This window comes from Psammomys obesus, unplaced genomic scaffold (assembly GCF_907164565.1).
Source record: "Psammomys obesus unplaced genomic scaffold, mPsaObe1.curated_primary_1811, whole genome shotgun sequence".
Classification (NCBI taxonomy): domain Eukaryota; kingdom Metazoa; phylum Chordata; class Mammalia; order Rodentia; family Muridae; genus Psammomys; species Psammomys obesus.
The window spans coordinates 5,152,563-5,176,096 of NW_026596057.1; the positions used below are offsets into that span (position 1 = coordinate 5,152,563).

At 40.8% G+C, this 23,534-nt stretch overlaps 1 protein-coding gene across 2 annotated transcripts; it reads left to right on the forward strand.

Annotated features, from left to right (window-relative positions):
• The first annotated feature begins 2,995 nt into the window (after positions 1 to 2,995).
• On the forward strand, positions 2,996 to 23,287 carry Tiprl (TOR signaling pathway regulator). 2 transcript variants are annotated; one of them, XM_055624598.1, is made up of 7 exons: positions 2,996 to 3,218; positions 8,931 to 9,110; positions 9,906 to 10,005; positions 15,021 to 15,152; positions 17,908 to 18,003; positions 21,045 to 21,107; positions 22,324 to 23,287. In XM_055624598.1, exons 1-7 carry the CDS (start codon positions 3,115 to 3,117, stop codon positions 22,462 to 22,464), a joined length of 816 nt encoding a protein of 271 aa, XP_055480573.1. In that variant the 5' UTR covers positions 2,996 to 3,114; the 3' UTR covers positions 22,465 to 23,287. The 2 variants fall into 2 exon arrangements, with proteins under 2 accessions (XP_055480573.1, XP_055480574.1); XM_055624599.1 differs by having other exon boundaries at positions 22,658 to 23,287.
• The last annotated feature ends 247 nt before the right edge of the window (positions 23,288 to 23,534 follow it).

The window sequence follows — 23,534 nt, forward strand, 5'->3', positions numbered from 1 at the left end:
ATATCCAATCTGTAAGAGGGTACCAGTTCTCCTTGGATCTGTGATACTGTGACCTCTACCCAAGAGGAACAATTAAAAGGAAAGAGCTAACTTGGCTCACAGTTTCAGATCACCAGTCAGATGGATTCCTGGTAGACCTATGGCTGAAGCAATTTACTTCAAGGCAGAAGGAAGCCAGGGAGAGGGAATTCCTATGCCAATGGGCTTCTTTCTCTACCTTTTCAAATTCCATCTAGTCCAACAACTCTTTGGATGATACTGCCTATATTCAGGGTGGGTCTTTTTTTTCCATAATGAATTGCCTCTGGAAACTCTTTCTCTCTCTCTTTCACACACACACACACACACACACACACACACACACACACACACACACCTTGCTCTGTCCCTCCCCCGAAGAGTTGTGCTTTACTAATCTTTTAGGCACCTAAGTCCCAGTCAAGCTGATAATTAAGATTTGTCAGCCCATCTGGGTGGCACTTCCCATTGCCTGTAAATGCTGAACTATGTTTTTTTCCCCCTCCAATCTGAGTAGCTAACTTCTTTAACAGTCAAAGAATCACATTGTTTTGATAATTTTTGTTGGTACAATTCCAGAAAGCAGGATTGGATACAAAATACAACATTGCGGGCTCAAAGACAGAGGAATGTAGTTTTAGAGAATCTACATTCCTGAACATGACTGAATTGTGGTAGTTCAGAGAGATTCTCCACCCACTTTGGTAGTTGATCTGCAGACTTTGTTGTTGTTGTTCAGTAGGATGACTGCAATCTAAATTCAGCTGTGACTTATGCTGAAAGAACTAGAGATACATTTGTTTGTTTGTTTATCAAGACAGTGTCTACATAAGTCCTGGAAGTCTTAGAATTTGCTGTGTAGACTAAAGAGAAACTTTTAGTCATCTGACTAAGCTAGGTCTAGTCCTGGAAGCTTTTAGCCCTCATACAATCTATTCTAGGTCTGGAATGTTTTCAGCCTCTGAGACTTACTGCTGAGTAAGCTTACCCTTTCTAGCTCTGGCTGACTGGTTCAGCTCAGCTGTTCTGGCTTGAATGCTTCTCCCAGCTGACTGATTCAAACTGGCTTTTCTCACTTCTGACTGCACTGCTCAGCTTGGCCTCCTATTGACTCTGGCAATCTGTTCTAATCTTCTGGCTCCTTCTCTCTTCAACCACTCTCTGTAAAACCTGGTTTTTTGTCCCTCCCATTCTCTGTGCTGTTCCCTTAAGTCGCTTCCTTTCCTCTCTGTTGGGCATACCCTGCTCTGTCAAATCTTTTTCTGATTGGTCACTTTTTCTGTCACTCAATTAGACATCCTTGTGAAACATAGGTGCTTCCTTCTACAAACTATCTCTACCTTCACTGTTTGGGATTAAAGGATGTACCACCACACCTACCTAAGCTTTTCTTTTCCTGAAACTTGCTCTATTCTAGGCTGACCTTGAACTCCAAGATCTGCTGGCCTCTCCCTCCTGGGATTAAAGGTGTGTGCCACCCCCCCACCCCCCCAGGCAATCTGCATTCCAGCCAGATCACACAGACCTAGAAGGTCTTTGGATGTGATCTCTTGCCCAAGCAACCTTTTTCTGAATTAAAGTTTTTCTACAGGTTGGCCTGGAAAAGCACGGAGATCCTCCACATTTTTCTTGGCTTAATGTAGAAAAAAAAATCAAAGGAAGATATCATATAGTAAGAATGATGGAATGGAGCCAAGCTCGGTGAGAAACACCTGCAATTCCTGCACTTGGGAAGCAGCCGAAGGATCAGGAATTCAAGGTCATCCTTAACTGCAATAGTGAAGGTCAGTTTAGGCTACCTGGGGCTTTTTCAGGAAAAAAAAAAAAAAAAAGTTGGGATGGTTTTATTGCATGTAATTTGCTCATTCACCTCCTTATTAGATCTTCTAGCAGATCTAGATAATGTTGAGGTTTACAAAGAAACACTAGTGAAAGGGCCCCAGCCTCCTTGGGAAGTGCTTCAGCGGCCACCCTGTGTAGGCCAGTGATAAAGGCAGACAGTCCTCCACTATTCAAAATGAACTTCTTTATTCCCTGGGCATGCTGAGATACCCTACTTTCCACAGGCAACGTGGATAGAGTAATTGCATTAGGAAACACGGGAAGAAGGACAACAGAATGAATTAGGCCAGAGACTTTGGGCGGGGGTGGAGGGTGGGATTGATGATGGGTTCCTAGGACAGAAACACATCAGAAATACCTGAGGAGGAAAAAGGTTTATTTGGCTTACAACTCCAGGAAGTCAAGACAGGAACTGAATCAGAAATCATGGAGGAAGGTAGCTTAGTGGCTCCTGAGTCGATGAAAAGTTGAGTGCATGATGGGTAGGAATGAGAGGGCATGCTGGAATTGAGATGGCAGACCGTTTTGAAAGATGTGCTAACATTAAACCATCTCCTTTTGAGGCAGCTGAAGCCTAAAATAATTGGTTGGGTTTTGCCCAAAGATGCACACAATCGCACAGCAAGCAGAGAGGGAGCATCAGGCTTTCAGCGTTTGTTTCCACACCGGTCTGCAGGTAGCAAAGTCTTAAAATATCATAAGGTTAATTTGTCGATCTTTTAGCGATACTGATAAGAACTGAACACTGGGCCTGGGCTGGCATGCTAAGGGCCCTTCCACTGAAATGCACAGTTGAGTCTCTTGTCCATTGGCTCGAAAGCCAATGTCGCAAGCTCGAAAGCTGCGACTTTAGGCACGTCCCCGAACACAGTGATGACACCGCTTGGAGAGGTCTGTAAGGCAGAGAAGAGAAGCACAGGACTCTTGACCGAGAAAAATGCATTCCCACAACCACTCTGCGGTGACATCACCCGAAAAAACTCAGGGCTGTGCGCCTCGGCTACACCAGGCGCTTAAGTCCCGCCCCTCGGCGTCCTCACGTAAGACGTAAGTAACGCAGAGCCAGCGGCTGGTCCCGGAAGCAAAACCAGGAGGGGCGGAAGAGACGGCGGAAGGGAGGACCCACGGCGGGGCGGCCGGGGGCGGGGCCGAGATGGTAACGGACGCGCCCGGGATCCGCGCCGCAGGGAGGGCCGCAGTGTGACCGCTGCCGCCGGCGCTTTCTCCCGGTGGCCCTGCGGCTCCGCTTCTGCCATGATGATCCACGGCTTTCAGAGCAGCCACCAGGACTTCTCCTTCGGGCCTTGGAAGCTGACGGCGGCCAAGACCCACATCATGAAGTCTGCGGATGTGGAGAAGTGAGGCTGCGGGGCTGGTGGGGGGGGAGGGGTCGGGCGGGTTCGGTGCAGCTTCACGCGGTTCTCGGGGCCGCAGGTTCTGTCCCTCTGGCCCGACCGCGGGTTGACAACTCGGGTAAATGCTCCTGCCCCCAGCTCGCGGCCTCCGCTTGCTGGAACGGTCGCTTCGCGGGGGTGAGCCGAGCGCGGCTGTTTCGGTGGGCTTTCCCCTCGCGGCTGCTCTCTTTCTACCTAAGCCTGCGCCACCCTTCTGGGCGCGGGTGACCTGGTTCCTTGCGGGTAATGACAGAGATGGTATTTACGTTTAGCATTCAGCTCGTCGGGTTCTGTGGCGGGCGCTTGAGGTTCGGAACATGAATCATGAAGCCCCACAGGCTTCACAGTGTGTGAGACTGCTACCTTACAACCGGAGCGATCTCAGCTTTTTTCTTTTAAATTTTTTTTCCTTTCAGCAAATCAGGTGCTGTGATAAGCACTTGAGCTGCGGAAGATGAAAGATAAAAGTCCCAAGGAATTGGTAATTTCGTGAGAGACCGTTATGTTGTGTGGCTGTTTAGGATGAAGATGGGACGATTTGAGAGGATGTGTGTGTGTGTGTGGCGGGGGTGGGGGTGTCAGTGCATTTTGGTAGAATCTTGATCAAGTGTGGGGCTGAGTGGACATGTCAAGCAGGCAGTCAGAGTGAGCTCTCGGGCGTTTGGGGATGCCTGAACTGTATCTCGACAAAGTTTGTGGGGGTGGAGGGGACGGCCTGGCAGAGTGTGTTTGGGGAATTGCCTCCCGCGTCGTTGGAGAGTTCTTTTTCTTGCTAAGGAGTTTGGGTTTGAAATGATAACCACCAGGAGTAGTTCTACCCAGAGTAGCTACGTGCATTATGGTTGTGTCTGAAAGGTTTCTTGGAGGTGTAGAAGATGAATTGAAGGGCTGGAGGGCTGGAAGGGACGCCAGGAAGCAGAAAAGAGATGATAGAGCCTAAGTTTAGATGCTTAAGTTTGATGGCTAATTGATGGGTAGAAAGAAAAAAGGAGACCCTGTATGATGATAGGATCATGTTGGGAGATATTAAAATTTACATATGTAAAAGAGTCCTGTTTTTTTTTAACATGAGTTGTTTCAAATTCAGAATAATGTTTTTAATAGATTTATTTTTATCATATGTGAATGAACGATTTTGCTGTATTGCGTGTGGGCTTGGTACCTGGGGCAAGGCAGAAGAGAGGTCTGGATCCCCTGGATCTTAATAAGTCTGGAACACCACGTTTCTTTCTTTATTTTTTTAAAGATTCATTGATTATTTATACAACATTCTGCCTGCACACCAGATCTTACTATAGATGTTTTTGAGCCACCATGTGGTTGCTGGGAATTGAACTCAGGACCTTGGGAAGAACAGCGAGTGCTCTTAACCTCTGAGCCATCTCTCCAGCCCGAACACAATGTTATGCTTCACCTTTAACAAATTGATATCACCACTGAGAGAGCCGGAAGCAAATAGATAATAGCAGTGATAGAACTGGAAGATAGACCATTTGAAGCAATCTACCTTAATCATGGTAATTACTTACATATGTAACTGGAGTGTTTTTCGGGACCACTGGATTTTTCCAGATAAATTGGTAAAACTCATGGAGTTAAGCTTATTATTTCATATTTGGTCTAGTTCAAGAAAGTAGTTAAAAAACCTATATTTTACAGAATTATCTTGTGGATATCAATCGTTAATTGTGTTTGATCTTTTAGACATTTAATATTTTCCATTCCCTTACAGTAAAGAATAAATTTTACCTAAATTTACGGTGAAAATGTGCCATCTTACAGTTATTAGCCATCCTAAAAATACGCCGCTTAGAAACCTAAGTCACCAACAGGTCAAATGGAGTATGCACCCAGTTTTGTCTTAGTATACATCTTAAGAATTTCTGTCTTCTTTTCTCTAAATATGGTTGCAAGTTTGTATAACCATTTGTTTGTTTGAAACAGGATCTCTACCTTAGCTGTCCTGGAACTGTGTAGATCAGGCTAGCCTCAACTAGAGAGAGACCTGCTTGCCTCTGCTTTTTAAGTGCTAGGACTAAAGGCGTGAGCCACCGTACCTGATTTATTTATTGGTAATTTTGAGATAGGGTCTTTCTACATAGCCCTGGGGCCCTGAAACTCAAAAACCTATAGGTTAGGCTGCCCTTGAACTTGGCCCTACCTCTGCCTTCTTGAGTAGTGGGATTAAAGGCTTGTGCCACTATGCCTGGCTGTATAACCATTTATTTAAATAGTTTTTTTTTTTTTCCCTTTTATTGTAAATAAGTAGCTGGGCTGTAGTGGCTCATGCCTTTAATCCCAGCATTTGGAAGATAGAGAGAGGCAGGCAGATCTTTGAGTTTAAGGCCAGCCTGGTCTACAGAATGAGTTCAAGGACAGTAAGGGTTACACAGAGAAACTCTTTCTCAAAAAAAAAAAAAAGAAAGAAAGAAAGTAGTTCCCCCCACACACATATAACTGTTTTTTAAGAGACTCAGAGTATCTCTTTCACTATTATAACAGAAGTGATAAGTACTAGTATATGTGATTCAACCTTCTTCCTGTAGAGGTTATTTTGTATATAACCCACAGCTGATAATTTAAGTCAGAGAGTTTAAATCTGATTAACTTCTTAGAGTTGTTTTCTTTGATTCTGGCCGGAGGGTAGAAAGTAAGTGTCCTAGAGAGCCCTGTAGGTAAGTGTGAGGGTGGCCGCAGGGTGGGAAGGAAGGGTCCTAGAGAGTCCTGTGAGCATGTGGGAAGTGGCCTAGGAAACCCTGTAAGCAGTTGCTGGTTTCTACTCTCCTCCTTAGCTACTGTTCCTTCTTTTCGTCACCAACCTTGAAATTTCTAAGGTGAAATTTTTACCTGTTTTATTTTTCCCCTCCTGCAAGTGACAGGCTCGCCATCGTCTTTTCTTCATAGCTGTTATTGATGCGGTCATGTAAAAACACACAGTTCAGCAGAACATGGGAATGCCGTGCAGTATCTCCTAGGTGATATTTTAAAAAACTGTTATGGGCTTTTGAGGACCCAGAAATGAGATAGATGTTTCCCATAAGGAGCTTTATTTCTTCCCTCCAAAACCAAACTTACTCTATTTGATCATTCAGGTTTAAAAAAAAAAAATTATTGGTTTTATATATATACACACACAAAGACTTGTTTGGTGTGTCTAACTGGAAATAAATTTAAAGCTATTGGAAAGATTATAATTGTACATAGATCTTTTCTTGACTTTTGTAAAACTATATCCTTTAAAATGTTTTATTAGCATACATTGTTATATAGTGGAATTCATGATATTTTCCTATAAGTACATGTGTTTCAATCACACTCACACATTCCTTACTACACTTTTGTCCTCCTGATTCCTATTCGTCTCCTTTTATTCCCACCTAATCCCTTTCTGTTTTTTTGTAAAAATGCTTTTTTCTTTTCTTTTTTTTTTTTTTTTTTTCTTTTTTTGAGACAGGGTCTCACTGTGTAAACCAGGCTGGTCTTGAACTCGCAGAACTGAGATTAAAGGCATGTGCCACCATACCTGGCAAAATGTATTCTCTTTGGTATGATTTTGCTTTTCCCAGTAATTTTAACTAGTTGTTCAAGAGTCTAGAATTTCTGAATTCTAGGGAAAAACGAAAGGAAAGCCTGAGTTCCGGGACAGCCGGAGCTACACAGAGAAACCTTGTCTTGAAAAAAAAAACCAAAACCAAAACAAACAAACAAAAAAACAAAAACGAAAAACAAAGGTAACTGGGCAGGCAGGAGAAATTTTAGGTAGGGTGATATGAGGTCAGTTCTGAAACAGTGGAATACCTGCATACGTCTATCCACCCTGTAAAACCTGTTCATCGTCTGTCTAAAAGAACTCCAACAGTTCCTGTGGGAGGCTTTGCTAGCTTTGTTCCTTTACTTGCGTCTTTGACCTGCTCCCGTCACCACTCCTCTCAGCAGCTTCAGTCTTCCGCTCTCTGCCTCCTGACTTCTGTTTTCTGCTGTCTCAGTCTCTCTTTTAAAGGTGGATGTGTTTTTATGTGCATTTATGTTTTGCCTGCATGCTTGTCTGTGTTAGGGTAACACATCTTCTGGAATTGGAGTTACAGTTGTGAGCCACCATGTGGTTGCTGGAAATTGAGCTCTTAGCCGCTGAGCCATCTCTCCAGCCCCATGGTGTGGCTCTAGAAGTGTGCTTCTTGTGGCTGTTGGCTCAGATTTCAGAAACGAGAGTCACGGTAATAATTGGCCAACCCAGAATAAGCATATTGGGCCAGGTTTCCAGGGTTTGTAACCAGCCTGTGAATAAATTGCCTTTGGTTAAGGCCTTGAACTTTCATCCCTGAATTTGGAAGTTTGGGTTGTAACCAGGGTGATTAGGTCATAAAGTGTGGCAGCCTATGTACTTAGACCTTGTTTTTCCAGAAGTGAATAACTAACTCTCTTAACTTTACAGAAAATAGGGTTGCCACCAGGTGATAGGGTATGTGCCCAGCGGGTGCAAAGCCCCGAGTTCAATCTCAGGCACCATGAAACCAAAGGAGAAGCCTTTTAACTGGGACTATAAACCCAATTTTAAAAAATACATTTTTTTTTTATTTGTTGAAAATAACTATAATTGTGTCATTTTCCTCCTTCCTTTTGTCCACCCCTTCACGTGTTCTCTCAAATTCATGGCTTCTTTTTGTTTATTGGTGGTGGTGGTGTGTGCATGTGTGTGTGAGAGAGTGTGGTATTATATGAATTATGCTGACTTAGTAAAGTGGGCATAGGTAGCTGTAGGTTCTCTAAGGTCCATAACCTCACTAGTCCCAGGTACTAGAGAGGTTTCTATTACCAGGCATGATTGTCTTTTGTTGAGTGTGCCTTAAGGCCAACTAGAAAGCTGTTGGTTACCACCAAGACATATGTGTAACTACTGTATCCTTACATTTATTGTTTCATGTTGTTTGTAATTCATGGTTTCAAACCCAGTTTTCAAAAGGACCAGTGAACTGGACAGTTCATGCCCCACTTAGAGGTTGGCAGCTTCTACTTAGCACCAACCAGTTGGTGCTTTGTGACAAAGCAGGCCTTGTGTTGTTAGTGCCAGCTTTTTTCTTTTTTAACCAGAAGTCCTAATTTAAACAACAACAATAAAAATCTCAATTTTTCTTGACAACTTTTCAAGTGTCAAAACAATAAGAATACCATTCACGATAGCAAAACACATCGGTGTGTTACTGATTTCGGACACTATCTCTTTTGTAATACAGTCTAGTGGCGGTGCCCATCCGAGGGATGTGTAAAGAATGTGGCCTAGCATGTTGAATAAAGGCTTGGTGTGATACTAGCAGTTATATACTCTTGAACTCTCTTAGATCATGGAATGGTTGTGAAAATCAGATTTTATAAGTAGTTATTGGAATTGATCTTAATTATCTTAAAATAGTGGTTCCTATCCAATTCCTCACTCTGGTTTTTTGTTTGTTTTTGTTTTTCATGTATCACTTACCCCTCTCTTTCCTAATGTAGTGCCATACATATTTAATGATGAACAAATGGGTTATTATAAAAGCATTATAGATTTTTTAAATGTCATGTTTACTAAGTCATGTACTCTTTAACTCAGTCTGTAAAGTCAGAATTGAGTTGGAATGAAAAGGAAACAGAAGTAACTGATGAACATAACTAATCTCCCTGACCTTTGCTTATGTGTAGATTAGCTGATGAATTGCATATGCCATCCCTCCCTGAAATGATGTTTGGAGACAACGTTCTAAGAATCCAGCATGGTTCCGGCTTTGGGATTGAGTTCAATGCTACAGATGCATTGAGATGTGTGAACAACTACCAAGGCATGCTCAAAGTAGCCTGTGCTGAAGAGTGGCAGGAAAGTAGGTGAGGACGTGGGCAGTTAGCTTCAACAGGAGAAGAGAGAAGTGTTCAGTAAGGATCTGTGTGTTTTATTAGAATAACAATTTCCAGCTGGACTCTAAAATTCATTTTTTTGAGCCATAAGACAAAGGTTACCACTGCTTGAAATAGTCGTTAGGTTGGAACACACTTGTGTTGAGCTGTGTAGGTACCCATTAGTCCAAACATTGTACTGTGCTTCTGTTTTTTAAAAATATTTATTTATTTATTATGAATGCAGTGTCTGTCTGCATGTACACCTGCATGCCAGAAGGGGGCACCAGACATCGTTCTAGATGGTTGTGAGCCTCTGTGTGGTTGCTGGGAACTGAACTCAGCACCTCTGGAAGAGCAGCCAGTGCTCCTAATCTCTGAGCCATCTCTCCAGCCCAGTGCTTCTGTTTTTAAAGAAAAAAATTTTTCTTGTAATTTTTGTTGCACATTTGTGGAGTTTTAAAACTAAGAAAAGTGTATTATTTTGCTAGTTAAACTTTCTACCTATTGTATACTGTGTGTTTTAGAGGCTAGAAAGAAAGGTAAGCTTTAAATCATGTGTCATATAGTGTTGGGCGACCTAGAAAGACCAGGTCAGCACGTGGCAAAGTTAAATAATAGAAAGCAGTAAGAAAGACTGGTTAATGACAGTATATGCCTCGATTGGGTGTTTATATTTTGTGGGTGTTTGTAGAGTATTTTGCATAAACAATGTGTAATTTGGTATTCATATGAACACTGATAATATATATTCTAAATCTCATCCTTTTTGTTTTGGTATTTGAGGACGGAGGGTGAACACTCCAAAGAAGTAATTAAACCATATGACTGGACCTATACAACAGATTATAAAGGAACGTTACTCGGAGAGTCTCTTAAGTTAAAGGTAAATCTGAACCTTTTGCTTTTATGAATCATTAGTTTTCTCTTTCTTCACTGCTTTCATCCTTTCATCCTGCAGGCTAATTAATGCATTTATTAGTAGGAAATAAAAGAAGACTATTGCAAGAAATAGCCAGGTTTCCCTTTTTTTTTTTTTTTTTTTGAGATGGAGTCTTACAAGGCTGGCATTTAACTTTTGGGCTGGGGTGCTTCCCCTGCCTTGGCCTCCTGAGTGTCTGGAACCATAGGCATGCACATTCCTGCTTGGGAGCAATATTCTTTAAATTAAGGCTGGTAAATGCTTATTTTGCCTTTATGTAAACAGTATCATGGCCAAGCAGCGCCTGCTCTTGGTAATGTATTATTAGGTGATTTAGAAGAAACTGCTAGCTAGCTGGGTAGTGGTGGAGCACACTCAGAAATCTTGAGGCAGAAGCAGGTGGATCTCTTGAGTTCAAGGCCAAGCCTGGTCTACTGAGTGAGTTTCAGGACAGCCAGAGCTGTATACAGAGAAACCCCATTTTGAAAAACCAAAGAAAAGAAAAGATAGAAAGAAAAACTGCTAGCTAGTAGCTTAGAGTTCTAGTTCTACACATGAACAAATAGAACTGTTGAATGGAAAACATATCTTTTTTATTTTTCCCTTTGGTTTTCGAGACAGGGTTTCTCTGTGTAGCCTTGGCTGTCCTGTACTCGCTTTGTAGATCAGGCTGGCTTCGAACTCACAGAGATCCACCTGCCTCTGCCTTCCTGAGCGCTGGGATTACGGGCGTGCGTCACTGCACCTGGCAAAAACTTACCGGCTTGCACTGATTATAAATTTGGTATGGCTTTAGATGAGTTATTCTTTTTGTTCTTCCTTTGCTCTTTTCTTTGCTCTCATGTAGCCTTGGATAGCCTTCTCTGTATAGACCAGGCTGGCCTTGAACCCAAAGAGATTTGCCTGCCTCTGCCTCCCTGGTTCTGGGATCAAAGGCATGCATCACCACACCTGGCCCTTCAGGTGAGTTATTTAATCAAGACAAGTTTCTGTTACTAGTAAATTAAATAAATAATGATGCCTTACCATAGCAGTTTTTATATGAATAGTTCATGAACAAGGTCTAATTACATTTTAAAGTATAGTGTTATTGTTGAGTTGCATGTATATAATCTCTGTTCGAAAAGAGCTTCACCTTATGGTAAAGGGCACTGAGAATGTGGAATTTGTAGGTCTACATCAGCTACATTTTAAGGTCTTACGATCAGACTGAAGTAAAACAAATGTGGCTAAGGTTGTATGTCTGTGAGGCATAAGGAACAAAGTTGTTTTAATGTAAACTATTCTCCTTAAAAGTTATTTTAGGACTGGTAAGATAGCTCAGTGAGTAAAGACACTTTACTGCCAAGCTTGATGCCCTTTGCTTGGTGGCAGTGGAGAGCCAGCTTCTTCAAGTTGTCCCCTGGCCTCCACACACATAATGTGGCACATGTTCACACACACACACCGTACAGATTTGTTTGTGTCTTTGTGTGTTTATTGAGACAGGGCTTCTCTGTGTAACCCTCCCTGTCCTGGAACTTGCTCTGTGGACCAGGCTCCACTGCCTCTGCCTCCTGAGTGCTGGGATTAAAGATGTACGCCATCATCGCTGCCTAGCAGATTAAATTTCTTTTAAGTAAAAGTTATTGACAACTAAAGTTGATGCTTAGCTGAACATGTGAAGACATGCATGGAATCCTTGCACAACTTTTTAGTCTCAGGAGATAGAAACTAATGCTTTTTTGTTTGTTTGTTTGTTTGTTTGTTTTGTTTTTTGTCTTTTTGAGATAGGGTTCCTCTGTGTAGTCGTGGCTGTCTTGGACTTTTTTAGACCATCCTGGCCTTGAACTCACAGGAAGGTCTCTGCCTCCCTGATTTCTGGGATTAAAAGTGTGTGCCACCACGCCCAGCTGGAAACTAATTCTTAATTTTTCCTTCTCCAAACTTTGCTGTGTGTGCTTCTAGTACAGAAATATTATTTTTGAGAAAATATGCATTCATTCATTTATTTGTTTATTCATTTCATTAGACATATATTGAATGTTTGCTGTGTGCCATTGTTGATTCTAGAAGCCATTGGGATAGTCCAGCAAGAAGTGAGGTGATTTTTTTCTTTTTTTAAAGAACTTTGCAGGCTATATAGTCTCTTCTGATTGGAGAAGTTTATAGTGAGCTTAGGTCATTTGATGCTTTGTTGCCGGGAATGAGGAAATTGGATTTTTTTTTTTAAACCTCATGCAATAGTGATGATGGTTGCTTTATGGATTCACTTAGGAAAAGCTGCATTAGCTGTAAGTATAGCATCAGGAGCAAGAACCAAGACAATTGAAATGGAGAGTGATAGGAAGAGCTAAAACTATGTGTTTGGCATTCTCTTATCTACACTTTGACCTATCATATAATTTCTTCTAAGGTGTTGCTGATGAGTGTCAGTGTGATCACTCTGATAGTAAAGTGTTCAGGCTTTGTCAAGATACAGACTTTGGTTCAAATCAGCATCATTTACCAGCTTGGCAAAGCAATTTGTACGTGTGCTCTCTCTCTCTCTTTCTTTCTCCCCATCCCTCTCCCTCTCCCTTTCTCTCTCTCTCTTTGGGTACATGTGTCTTTGTGTAGGTTAGAATATTGGAATATTCTTCGGTGTAGGTTCTCCTCTTCCAACTGGTTTGAGGCAAGGTTTTTGAGTTTTGCTGATGTTCAGACTATACTCAGTGTCCAGCAGGCTCTGGGAATTCTGCCTCCACCCCAGGAGCACCAGTATTATAAACATGCACTATTGTTCCTGGCTTTGTGTAGGTTTGGGAGATTCAAATTCAGGCTTTTCCCATTGAGTCTTCTCACAGCTGGATCTTGCAGGGGCTTATTTTGAAAATGGACAGTACCAGATCCACGTGTATTTATTTAGTGCAGTATCCGTTGTTCCACAGCGAAGACCTCAACAGATGGTCTCACATAGCAGGTCACTGTGCTTATTGAAATACCAGGAATGAAAGAAGATGCCTTATCAAATACAGTCAATGGATGTGGTGTAGTTTGTTTGCTTTAAATGGAATGATTGAGGCTGGAGAGATGGCTCAGAAGTTAAGAGCTTACTGCTCTTGCAGAGGACCCAGGCCCATTTCCTAGCCCCACATGGTTGCTCATAACCATCTGTAACTCCAGTTCCAAAGGATCTGAAGTCCTCTTCAGCCACCTGTGGGCTCATGCAGGCCAAGCATGTCTACATATAAATAAATAGATCTTTAAAAAAACTTTTAAATGGCAAGTTTTTTCAGGCAGATAATTAGAATTTTGTTCTTTAGTGCTCAGAATAACCCTGCAGGGCAGGCACTGCTGTCCTATAGGGTTCACAACCTTAAACTGTGATTTTAGATAACACACTGCCCATAACTAACTGTTTTATACATTTGTCGTATGTAGATCTCTTCCATAGGAATTAATGAAGGGTTTTTTTTCGTTGTTGTTTATTTTTGTTTTTTTGAGGCAGTGTTTTGAGATGCAGTTTCTGTGTATCTCGCTCTGTAGACCAGGCTGTCCTCAAAGTCACAGAGATCCTCTGCCTCCTAAGTGCTGGGATTGAAGGTAGGCACCACCACTACCACTGGCCTTTGTTATTTTTTAAATTTGTACGTATAATATTGGTTAAGATTTTAAACTCTTAAGTCTTCCTCTTAGCATTCGTCAGGGGCTGGAGAGATGGCTCACTGGTTAAGAGCACTTGTTCTTGAAGGACCAGGTGTAACTTCCAGCACCCACATGGTGGCTTACAACCTTTTACAACTTTAGTTCCTAGTGGTATCTCTGTTCTTTTGGCTTCCAAGGGCACCACATACACATGTTGTATTTACATACATGAACATACATACATGTATACACTTAAAATCACTCTTAAAGCTCTGTGTGTATAGGAGGTATGTGTCAGTAAAATATATTTTCTGTAGAGAGTGAAAATGTGTCAGAACCTGTGTCATTGGAACAGAGAGCCTGTCTCTTGCCTTCTAGTTCTTGCTTTTTTAGTTATTGGAGGCAAGTTGTGTGTATGTGGGTATGTATTTTATTATTGTCTCTTTTCGGTTGTTGAATCTTTATTCTTTGAGATGTATAATATGCAAAAAAGCCACTCACAAAGTTGTTCTAACACTAACCTGACTAGATTCATGCCCAGCTTTGTGTTTATTAGTTGGTCTTAAGATGATGGCATGAGAATAGCATTAATGAAGTAGTTAAATGTCCAGTACTATGCCTGTGCCATAGTGATGTGCCCATATATGGCTGTTTTCTTCTTGTTTAAATAAATGATTCTGTAGGACAGCCATGGAAGGGCACTTTTTCTAGCTGCACTGAATCTCTATAATACAATATGCTTGATCTCTATGCATTTTTGTAAAAGGTTTTAAAAAGCACATTAGACTAGTTGCTCATGCCCTATGACTTAATAACTTAGCAATAAAGTTTATCAGCTTGACAGTTTCTGAGTGAGTATAGTTGAGAAGGGTTCTCTGTGTTAACATTGTTATGTAGCAGTCTCCCCAGTGCGGACTTGCATGCAGGAATGACCACGTCTGGCTTTTTATGTGGGTTCTGAGGATTGAAAACAGTTGTCATGCTTTGCTGCAGGCTGTTTATCTCCCAGTCTCCAAGATGCATGTCATTTTAATGGGAAAATCTATTTTTCTAGTTCCAAGTGAGTACATGTGAGTACACTTAAAAACCAAGACTTTGGTGATAGCTGTAACTTGTATTGATTTTCAGTGTATGATTTTCTCATCCTCACAACATAATGCTTAATTTTATTCTGAGAGTTGGTGCATTTGGACTGTGTTTTGATAAGAAGTCAGAATGCCAGTTATCTGTAGTGTTTTTCAGATTATCATGGGGAGGCAAAGTCTGATCTTCAGTTATATCCAAATTTATAACAGTATGCAAAGAAAATGATAAAAACTTTCTCGCAGCTCTAAGTCTTTACTTAGTCTCACATTTAAAATTGTATATTTCAGGTTGTACCTACAACAGATCATATAGATACAGAGAAACTAAAAGCCAGAGAACAGATTAAATTTTTTGAAGAAGTTCTCCTGTTTGAAGACGAATTGCATGATCATGGAGTTTCCAGCCTGAGTGTGAAGATTGTGAGTACTGAGATTGTTAAATTGGTGTCATTTTTACATTTTACCATTGACTACTGTAGTGCCGTGTAAAATGTCTTTTGAGTCTAGAGCACACCGTGCTGACTGGCCTTTGTGAAACCTACAAGGATGTACTAGTCTTTTCAAGAGGTGGTGCCTGCCTGGCTACTTTGTAGGCTATTTACTTATTCTTTAACTTGAAGGAATAGAAACTGTGGCTTGATTCTCAATTCTTAATTAAGGATGAGATTTGTAGAATCTTCAGGTAGCATGTTAGGTGCCTTATGTATTTATTTTTAGATTTATTTATGTGTATGAGTGTTTTGTGCTCATGAACCACATGTATGCTGGTGCTTTGGAGGTCAGAAGAGCAGGCATCCCCTGGAGCTTGAGTTACAGATGGGTGTGAGCTCACCATGTGGGTGCTCAGAACTGTACCTGGGTTCTCTGTAGGAACAATGAGTGCTTTTAACCTCTGAATCATCTTGCAGGATGATGACTCGTGTTAGGATTTTAGTCTATCATCAAAATTATCAATTTTTATCATAAAAATGGAAAACAAAATGAAAGTATAAATTATCATTTCCTTATATTGTTTTCTATCAGTAGAGGACAGGCCACTTCAGTTCATATGCTAGTGGTAGAACATGTTTATAAGAAATGATAAATAGACCCAGGTGGTGATGGCATGTGCCTTTAATCCCAGCACCCAGGAGGCCAAGTTTGGGGGATCTCTGAGATCAAGGTTAACCTGTTCTACAGAGTGAGTTCCAGGATAGCCAAGACTACACAGAAAAACTCTGTCTCAAAAACAAACAAACAAACAAACAAAAAAAGGAAATGATAGTCCTGTAGTAGTTACACATAATTTGTTTACTATTAGGTTATACTTGTGTTTTTAATTCATTTCAGAAGAATTTGAAGTGAAACTTTACTAATGCTTCAGCCATTAAGTTCCAATTAAAACATCACTTCCTTTGGAAAGCTTTTCTAGCTCACTTTCCATGTTAAAAAAAATTTTTTTTAAAGACTTCCTGATTTTTATTTTATATGTATGGGTTTTTGCCTGTCTGTATATCTGTGCAGATGAGTTCCTGGTGTCTGTGGAGGCCAGAAGGTGTCCTGTGGACACCTGCAGTTACAGGTGTTTGTAAACTGCCATGTGGGTGCTGGGAATTGAACCCAGGTACTCTGGAAGGGCAGGGAGTGCTCTAAACTACTGAATTATGTACATGATAGGATTCCCTCTTTAAGAATGGCTGGATGGGGGCTAGAGAGATGGCTTTGAGGTTAAAAGCACCGGATATTGTTCCAAAGGACCTGGGTTCAATTCCCAGCAGCCATGTTGTGGCACAACCATCTGTAGTGAGGTCTTATGCCTTCTGGTGTGCAGGCACACAAGCAGGCAGAGTGCTGTATAGATAATGAATAAGGATTTGTATTAGACTAGGGCTCTTTGGGGGCTGGTTTCTTCCTAGCACTGTAGCAGATGTGTTCTAAGTAAAATAAATGCTATACTTTGTGGCTCCGGGGCACAGCGGTTTGTGAGTGGGAAGTCAGGAGCGGTGTAGGAAGTTCAGGAACTGGACTCTTTTCAAACAGGAGTGCATGAGGGTGACTGGCATGCTTTCCAGAGGGATAAACATTTGCTGACTACTTTTAGCTCTTGCTACTCGTCTTGTCAAGAGCAGGTAGGATAAATGGCTAGAGTAAATGAAATATGTGGAGAAAGCGTGGTTGTAGACCATACTTGAAAAATAATTACAGGAGAAATTAAGAGAAATAGAGACTGCAGGTGACAGGTGTGCGTGTGTGTGTGAACAACTGTGGGGAAGACTAACGTGTTATAGGAGCTCATAGGGTATGGTTTATAGAGGGAAGAGATGGAGAAAACAGATTTCTGGGGTTGAGGAGTAGGGGAAGGAGCTTTTAAAACTTAGCTATATGCTTACAGGAGACAGGCCGCATGCTAAGTGCATTGCCTGCATTCACTCAGGAAAATTTTGTGCTTTTTTACTCCTATTTTGTAAATGGAGTTGTAGGACAAGAGATAGTAACTAATTTCCCAGTCACACAGATTTCTCTGTGCTTGCTCAGAATCCTCTAGGATGAGCCTTTGTGTGAAGAGAGAGGTACTTTGGTGGTAGGGGACTGGGGGGTGGGATTTGGATGTGCCTGCCTCTGATGCAGCGAGTTCAGAATACGGAGTTTGTCCCCAGCCTGGAACTAGCCAAGTGTGCTAAGCTGGTGAGCCCAGGGTGTAGATCTTTGCTTGTCTCTGCTTTCCTCACAAACATTTCCTCTTCCCTTCCTTTTATCGTAACCTGCTGAAGGCTGTGAGGCTAGTTGGAGCTAGGGCAGAGAACCTCTAATCTAGCTAGTTGGTTTCTGACTTGGAATGTGACATTACTGTTATTTTGGCTTTATGCTGATGTGAAAGTGATAAGCATTTGTTCTTAACTAGACTTTGGATTTTTAATTCTTATCTTTTCCATGTTATCAATGTGTGGTATGGTAGACATGATGCTGGACAGTGGACTACAGCTGGGCAGCCGTGCCACTGAGATGCCTGATTCCGTTGGTCCCTGTGTTGCGGAGCTAAGGGAGCATCGAGACATATTTCCATCTGTGATAAGCCGTTAGGATATAGACATGATCCAGGGAGCATCTTTACTGTGGATTTAGCTTTTCTTTTTTAGCAAAGAAATAAAGTATTTCCTTTTTATTAACAATTTAATGTGCTGTTTTTATCCTCCAGAGAGTAATGCCTTCCAGCTTTTTTCTGCTCTTGCGGTTTTTCTTGAGAATTGATGGAGTGCTCATCAGAATGAATGACACACGGCTTTACCATGAGGTACTGGTGCTCATGTAATGAATGTACTAATTGATACTGAGCCTGTTTGTTGTTTCATTGTCATTTAAGAATTTGAAATTAATGATCATCTATTAACCCATACATTTGAGTGTTTCACTGACTATATATTGTTTCTCAGAGTTCTAGTAATCAAAAAGGTTTTTTATTAAAAACACTTTCTGGGTATGAGTGCTCTGACCAAAAATTTTGTACATATTTAACTTGTGTTTAAGGAAAACTGTCCCTTAACCTTTAACCTGTGTTGACAGTATTGCTATATAACGTCCTGATGTGAGAAATCCCTTTTAAGGGCCAGATGATGGTGGCATGTGCCTTTAACCCCAGCACTTGGGAGGTAGAAGCAGGTGAATCACTGAGTTTGAGGCCAGCTCTGGTCTACAAGAGCTAGTTCTAGGACAGCCAAGGCTACACAGAGAAACGCTGTCTACAGAAACCAAAAGACATCCCACTTAAACTGCCTGCTGAAGTTTTTATTGCATGATTGTGGGAAGTTCTGACTCCTGTCTACAGTAGCTGTTAACGTGTAGGTTGTGTTTTAAATGGGTGTTAAAAGGGCAGTGGGTTTAAATTGAGTCATAAAATTTTCAATAGCTTTAGAGGAGCCTGTCTTTTCTGAATACTTAAGTTCAGAATTGGGATCATATAGGGTGAAGAATTAGAGGAGCTGCCAAAACTATTAGTCACTGCTGTAACAGCCTGTGAACTCATGCTGTGGTTACTAAGTCACGAGGTCACACTGCCTGCTTTAGTTACTCAGGAAGGGGCAGAGTTGGATTTGAACCTGCTTGGGTTGGGTTAGGTTGACATTTGCCCCCAAGTCCTTTATTTAGACCTTTTGTTTTTCCACTCGAAACAACACGATGACTTAATTAATACATTTGATTACTCTTTTTGTAGCCATATAGTAGTAGCAGAAATATAGACACCCAGCAACATTGATGGTAGAGAATAAAGTTGGGCTAATTTGGAAAGGTATCTTAAGTGTTGAGTTTTTAAAGTACAGTGTGAGTTTATTTAAGATTTTATGTAGAAGTTTTGAAATGGGAAAGGCTGTGTTATTAGAAGTAGCTATGATTGATACTATATTTTTATTTTTCTTATTTATGTTTACATTACTGATTCTTTATAGTGAACATTAATTTTTTTTTTCTTGTTGCTTATTGATATAAAAAACTGAAATCTTGCTGGGCAGTATTGGCACATGCCTTTAACCCCAGCACTCAGGAGGCAGAGGCAGGCAGATCTCTGGGTTTGAGGCCAGCCTGGCCTACAGCATGAGTTCCAGGATAACTAAGGCTACACAGAAAAACCCTGTCTCGAAAAACAAAAACAATAAAACAAGCAAACAAACAAACAAAAAAAAAAACTAAAACCTTGAAGGAGTATGATTTAAAAAAAAAAAAAAGATTTATTTATTACGTATACAGTTCTCCGCCTGCATGTACACCTTCATGCCAGAAAAGGGCACCAGATTTCATAGATGGTTGTGAGCCACCATGTGGTTGCTTGGAATTGAACTCAGGACCTTTGGAAGAAAGGCCAGTGTTCTTAACTTCTAAGCCATCTCTCCAGCCCAAAGATTGATTGACTGATTCAGTCATTCACTTGTTTGTTTGTTTGTAGTATGTGAATGCTCTTATCTGCATGTACACCTGCATGCCAGAAGAGGGCATCAGGTCCAGTTATAGTTCTAGATGGTTGTGCGTTGAACTCAGGCCCTCTGGAAGAGCAGACAGTGCTATTAAGCACTGAGTCATCTCTCAGCCCCATTTTGTAGTTTTTCTATATTGAAAAGTGTTTATCTAAAAAGCAAATTGTAATAAATTGTAATTTGTTCTTTTCCCTTTTGTTTTTGTTTTTTGTTTTAGAGATAGGGTTTCACTATATGTCTTTGTCTGTCATAGAATTTGCTACGTAGACCAAGCTGGCCTGGCCTAGAACTCACAGAGATCTGCCTGCCTCTGCCTTCCTAGTGTGCAGGGATTACATTCGCCACCCTGCCTGGCAAAATGCAGTTCTTTAACATAACCTTAAAAGTCCTAAATGGCTGAGTTTGAGGCCAGTCTAGTCTACACTGTTCCAGGACAGTGAGAGCTACACAGAGAAACCCTGTCTTGGAAAAAAAAAACAAAAAACAAAAAATCAGGTATCTTAAATGGGAAAAACTAAGTACAAAACGGTGATTTTTGTTTTGTTTTTCGAGACAGGGTTTCTCTGTGTAGCCCTGGCTGCTGTCCTGGAACTCTTCTTTGTAGACCACGCTGGCCTTGAACTCAGAGATCTGCCACCCCAGTACTGGTATTAAAGGCGAGGCCAACTCTGCTTGGCTAAATACGAACATGAATACTCTATCTGTATATATGCCTGCAAGCCAGAATAGGGTATCAGATTCCAGTATAGGTGGTTTTGAACTACCATAAGGTTACTGGGAATTGAACTCAGGACCTTTGGAAGAGCAGCTGGTACTCTTAACCTCTGAGTCGTCTCTCCAGCCCCCTAAAGGGTGTTTTTTAAAGTAATTAATTTGGTAAATGCTTTTAATTATCCAACAACTCTGAAATACTATTTCCTATAGTGGGAATAGAAAAAGATTAAAGATTTAAACATGTTTTTTGGATCAAAAGGAGCCAGTGAAAATATAAGATAGCCCAAGAAAAAGATTTCATTTCAAACTTGAAGCCTATAAATATCTCTTGTAAATATGTATACACACACACATACACACACATATATATATCCATTGAAGTATAGCCTTTGCTTGCATGTGTGTGTTTATCATGGTGATAATCAAGTGTGGTTACCTGTTTATATCTGGAGTTATTTCAGTAGTTATGTGTTTATAGGGACAGGAAATATTTCAGAATTGCTGATAATTAAAACTATTTCTCATTGTTGAACCAAGTATTTTCATCAGACTTCATGCTTTCCTTATAACTTGTTATAAAATGTATATACAGTATTTTATGGGGAGGATTTTATAAAAATGATAATAATGTTTAATTTTTTATTTTTTAATACAGGCTGACAAGACCTACATGTTACGAGAATATACATCACGAGAGAGCAAAATTGCTAACTTAATGGTAAGTACTTAAATTTTAAGTGTTTAGATGTTGGATTTTTGGGTTTTTTTTGAGACAGGGTTTTACTGTGTAACCTTTGCTACCCTGGACTCACTTTGTAGACCAGGCTGGCCTCAAACTAACAGAGATCTGCCTGCCTCTGCCTCCCAAGTATAAACTCGAAGATTTTATATGATTTATTTTTATGATAATCTCAGTGATTTATTTTAAGTCTGGTATCTCACTAGTCCCACCCACTCGTCTTAAATGTGCTAATTTTTAGGGCTCTGTAGGGTGAGTCTGGAGTGTGTCTGTTCTAAGCTTGTCCCAAGTCCCAGAGCATCTGGAGTTGCTGAATATCTTAGTTCTCAGGCATCTGCTTTCCGCTGTTCATTCTGAAGACTCTGAGACCCAGAGATGTCCCATAGCTGTAGCTGTGACATTGCATATTCCTATAACTTAGAACCTTTCCACTCTAGAATTTTTTGTAAATAGTTTTTTCATTTTCTTGAGATTATACGATAGTTCCATAAATTTCCCATTTCCTCCCTCCAAGGCTTCCATGTACTTTCCCTTACTCTGTTTCAAATTCATGCTCTTTTTTTCTTTAATAGTTGTTGTGTCTATGTTTCTGAATATATACATGCAACCTACTTAGTCTGTATAATGTTATCTGTATGTATATGTTTTTACACACTCCTCTATCTTTCTAAAACTGGTCGTTCTCTACGATGGCCTGTGTATTCTGGCATAATTTTCCTGTATTTTTTGCTCCCCTGGGATTTGTGAAGATCTTCCTTAGCACTTGGGTTTTGTAATGACTGGCCTAGAACAAAATGCTTCATTCATTCATTCATTCATTCATTCATTCATTCATTCATTTCCCATAGCAGCTCTTCTGTCTGCCTCAGTTACTTTCATAGGGTATGAGCTGGGCTATAATTCAAGTGACAGGAACCAGGGAGGGATTTGATCAAAATGAGTGGGACTCAGCACTGATGGTGGCGCTGTAAATGACATGACACTGAGGTCCTTGAAGACCATTCAACAGCACACTTGGATGACTTCGTAATGGGGAATACATGTTATTTGGGGGAGCACTTAACAATGTTCCTTACTTGTATGGGGTGTTCTTGATTTTGAAATCGCCATGCTTTGTGAATGCTTGAACTAGAAGATTTTAGAAATTGTCTGGGCCATGCTTGATATATTCTAACTAAGACTTTGTTTTTCCTAGCATGTTCCACCTTCCCTCTTCACGGAACCTAATGAAATATCACAATATTTACCAATCAAGGAGGCAGTTTGTGAGAAGCTAGTATTTCCAGAAAGAATTGACCTTAACCCTGCAGACTCACAAAGTACAGCCTTGGAGTAGAGCGGGTACAGCACATTGTCTGCGTGGAGCCTGACTGGGCACCTTGACTATTTGTAGGGTTTTCTTACTGTGAGAATTAATTTCCTTGCTTATGCGCAGATTTTCTGTAGCCTTAAAGGAAAAGAAAAGATTGATGCAGGCAGGTTCCACTCAACTCCTATTTATACTGTCTGTTTTCCAATTCCTACTCCAGAGATACATGCTCTGGAGCTAAATTTGGATTCCTAAATTATCACAAATTGTGACCTCAGCAGTGATGTGAATGTGTCTCAAGAGGGACATGACCGGCATCCATCGTGAAGTGTCGTCTTCTGCTGTGAAGAGACTGACCTTAAATTCCATCACTGAACCCGATGCCCTGTGACCTGCATAGGATTCTGACTGCATGCCGATGTACTGTCCTGGCTCTTGGCTGTGGGCTTTCTGGTGTATTCACACTTCTGAGAGTTGTGACTTGTCACCTAGGAAACTAATCTTGTATTATTCATTAGTTGGAGTTTCTGAGCAACATCATATTGTGTGTGTTTGTACACACATGTATTTTTAAAACTTTTCATTTAAATGTCTTTGAGTAGTGTTAGATTACTTATTTTGATAATTCATTGTTAAGAATTGTGGAGAATGAAAATAATTGATTTTTTTTTTTTTTTAATAAAAAGAGGTGGAGAGTGGGAAGGATGAGTGTTTTCTGAAGATTTTATTAGAGTGTTCCTGTGAGGAGTACCAAGGTGTGTGTTTGGCCATTTCTAAATACGACATATACCATTTTATATTTATTTGTCCAAGTGTCTTTTGTAAGAGGAGAATAAATAATAAGAAATTACATCTTTCTATTTCGCTATTTATTTCAGCATTTTTTAGAGCTTAAGAGTCACTTAGGATATATCTTTCCCATTCCTCATGATTTGAGCCTGTCCAGCCTGCACAGTACAAATGGAAACTAGTAGGTAGTTACCAGCATGACCCGCTAGTTGACCTTTGAGTGCTTGCCCCTCTTCTCTGTTTCTTACACTTCTGCGGGCACAGTGATAGTCAGCCTGGATACATGCCACGTACAGCATTCCATTCAG

Excerpts from the sequence above, each read along its gene's own strand:
- Tiprl (XM_055624598.1), top strand. The coding sequence starts at position 3,115 with ATGATGATCCACGGCTTTCAGAGCAGCCACCAGGACTTCTCCTTCGGG. Across the intron at positions 9,111-9,905 it reads GAAGAGTGGCAGGAAAGTAG|GACGGAGGGTGAACACTCCA; the intron begins GTGAGGACGTGG and ends TTGGTATTTGAG. Across the intron at positions 18,004-21,044 it reads ACACACGGCTTTACCATGAG|GCTGACAAGACCTACATGTT; the intron begins GTACTGGTGCTC and ends TTTTTAATACAG.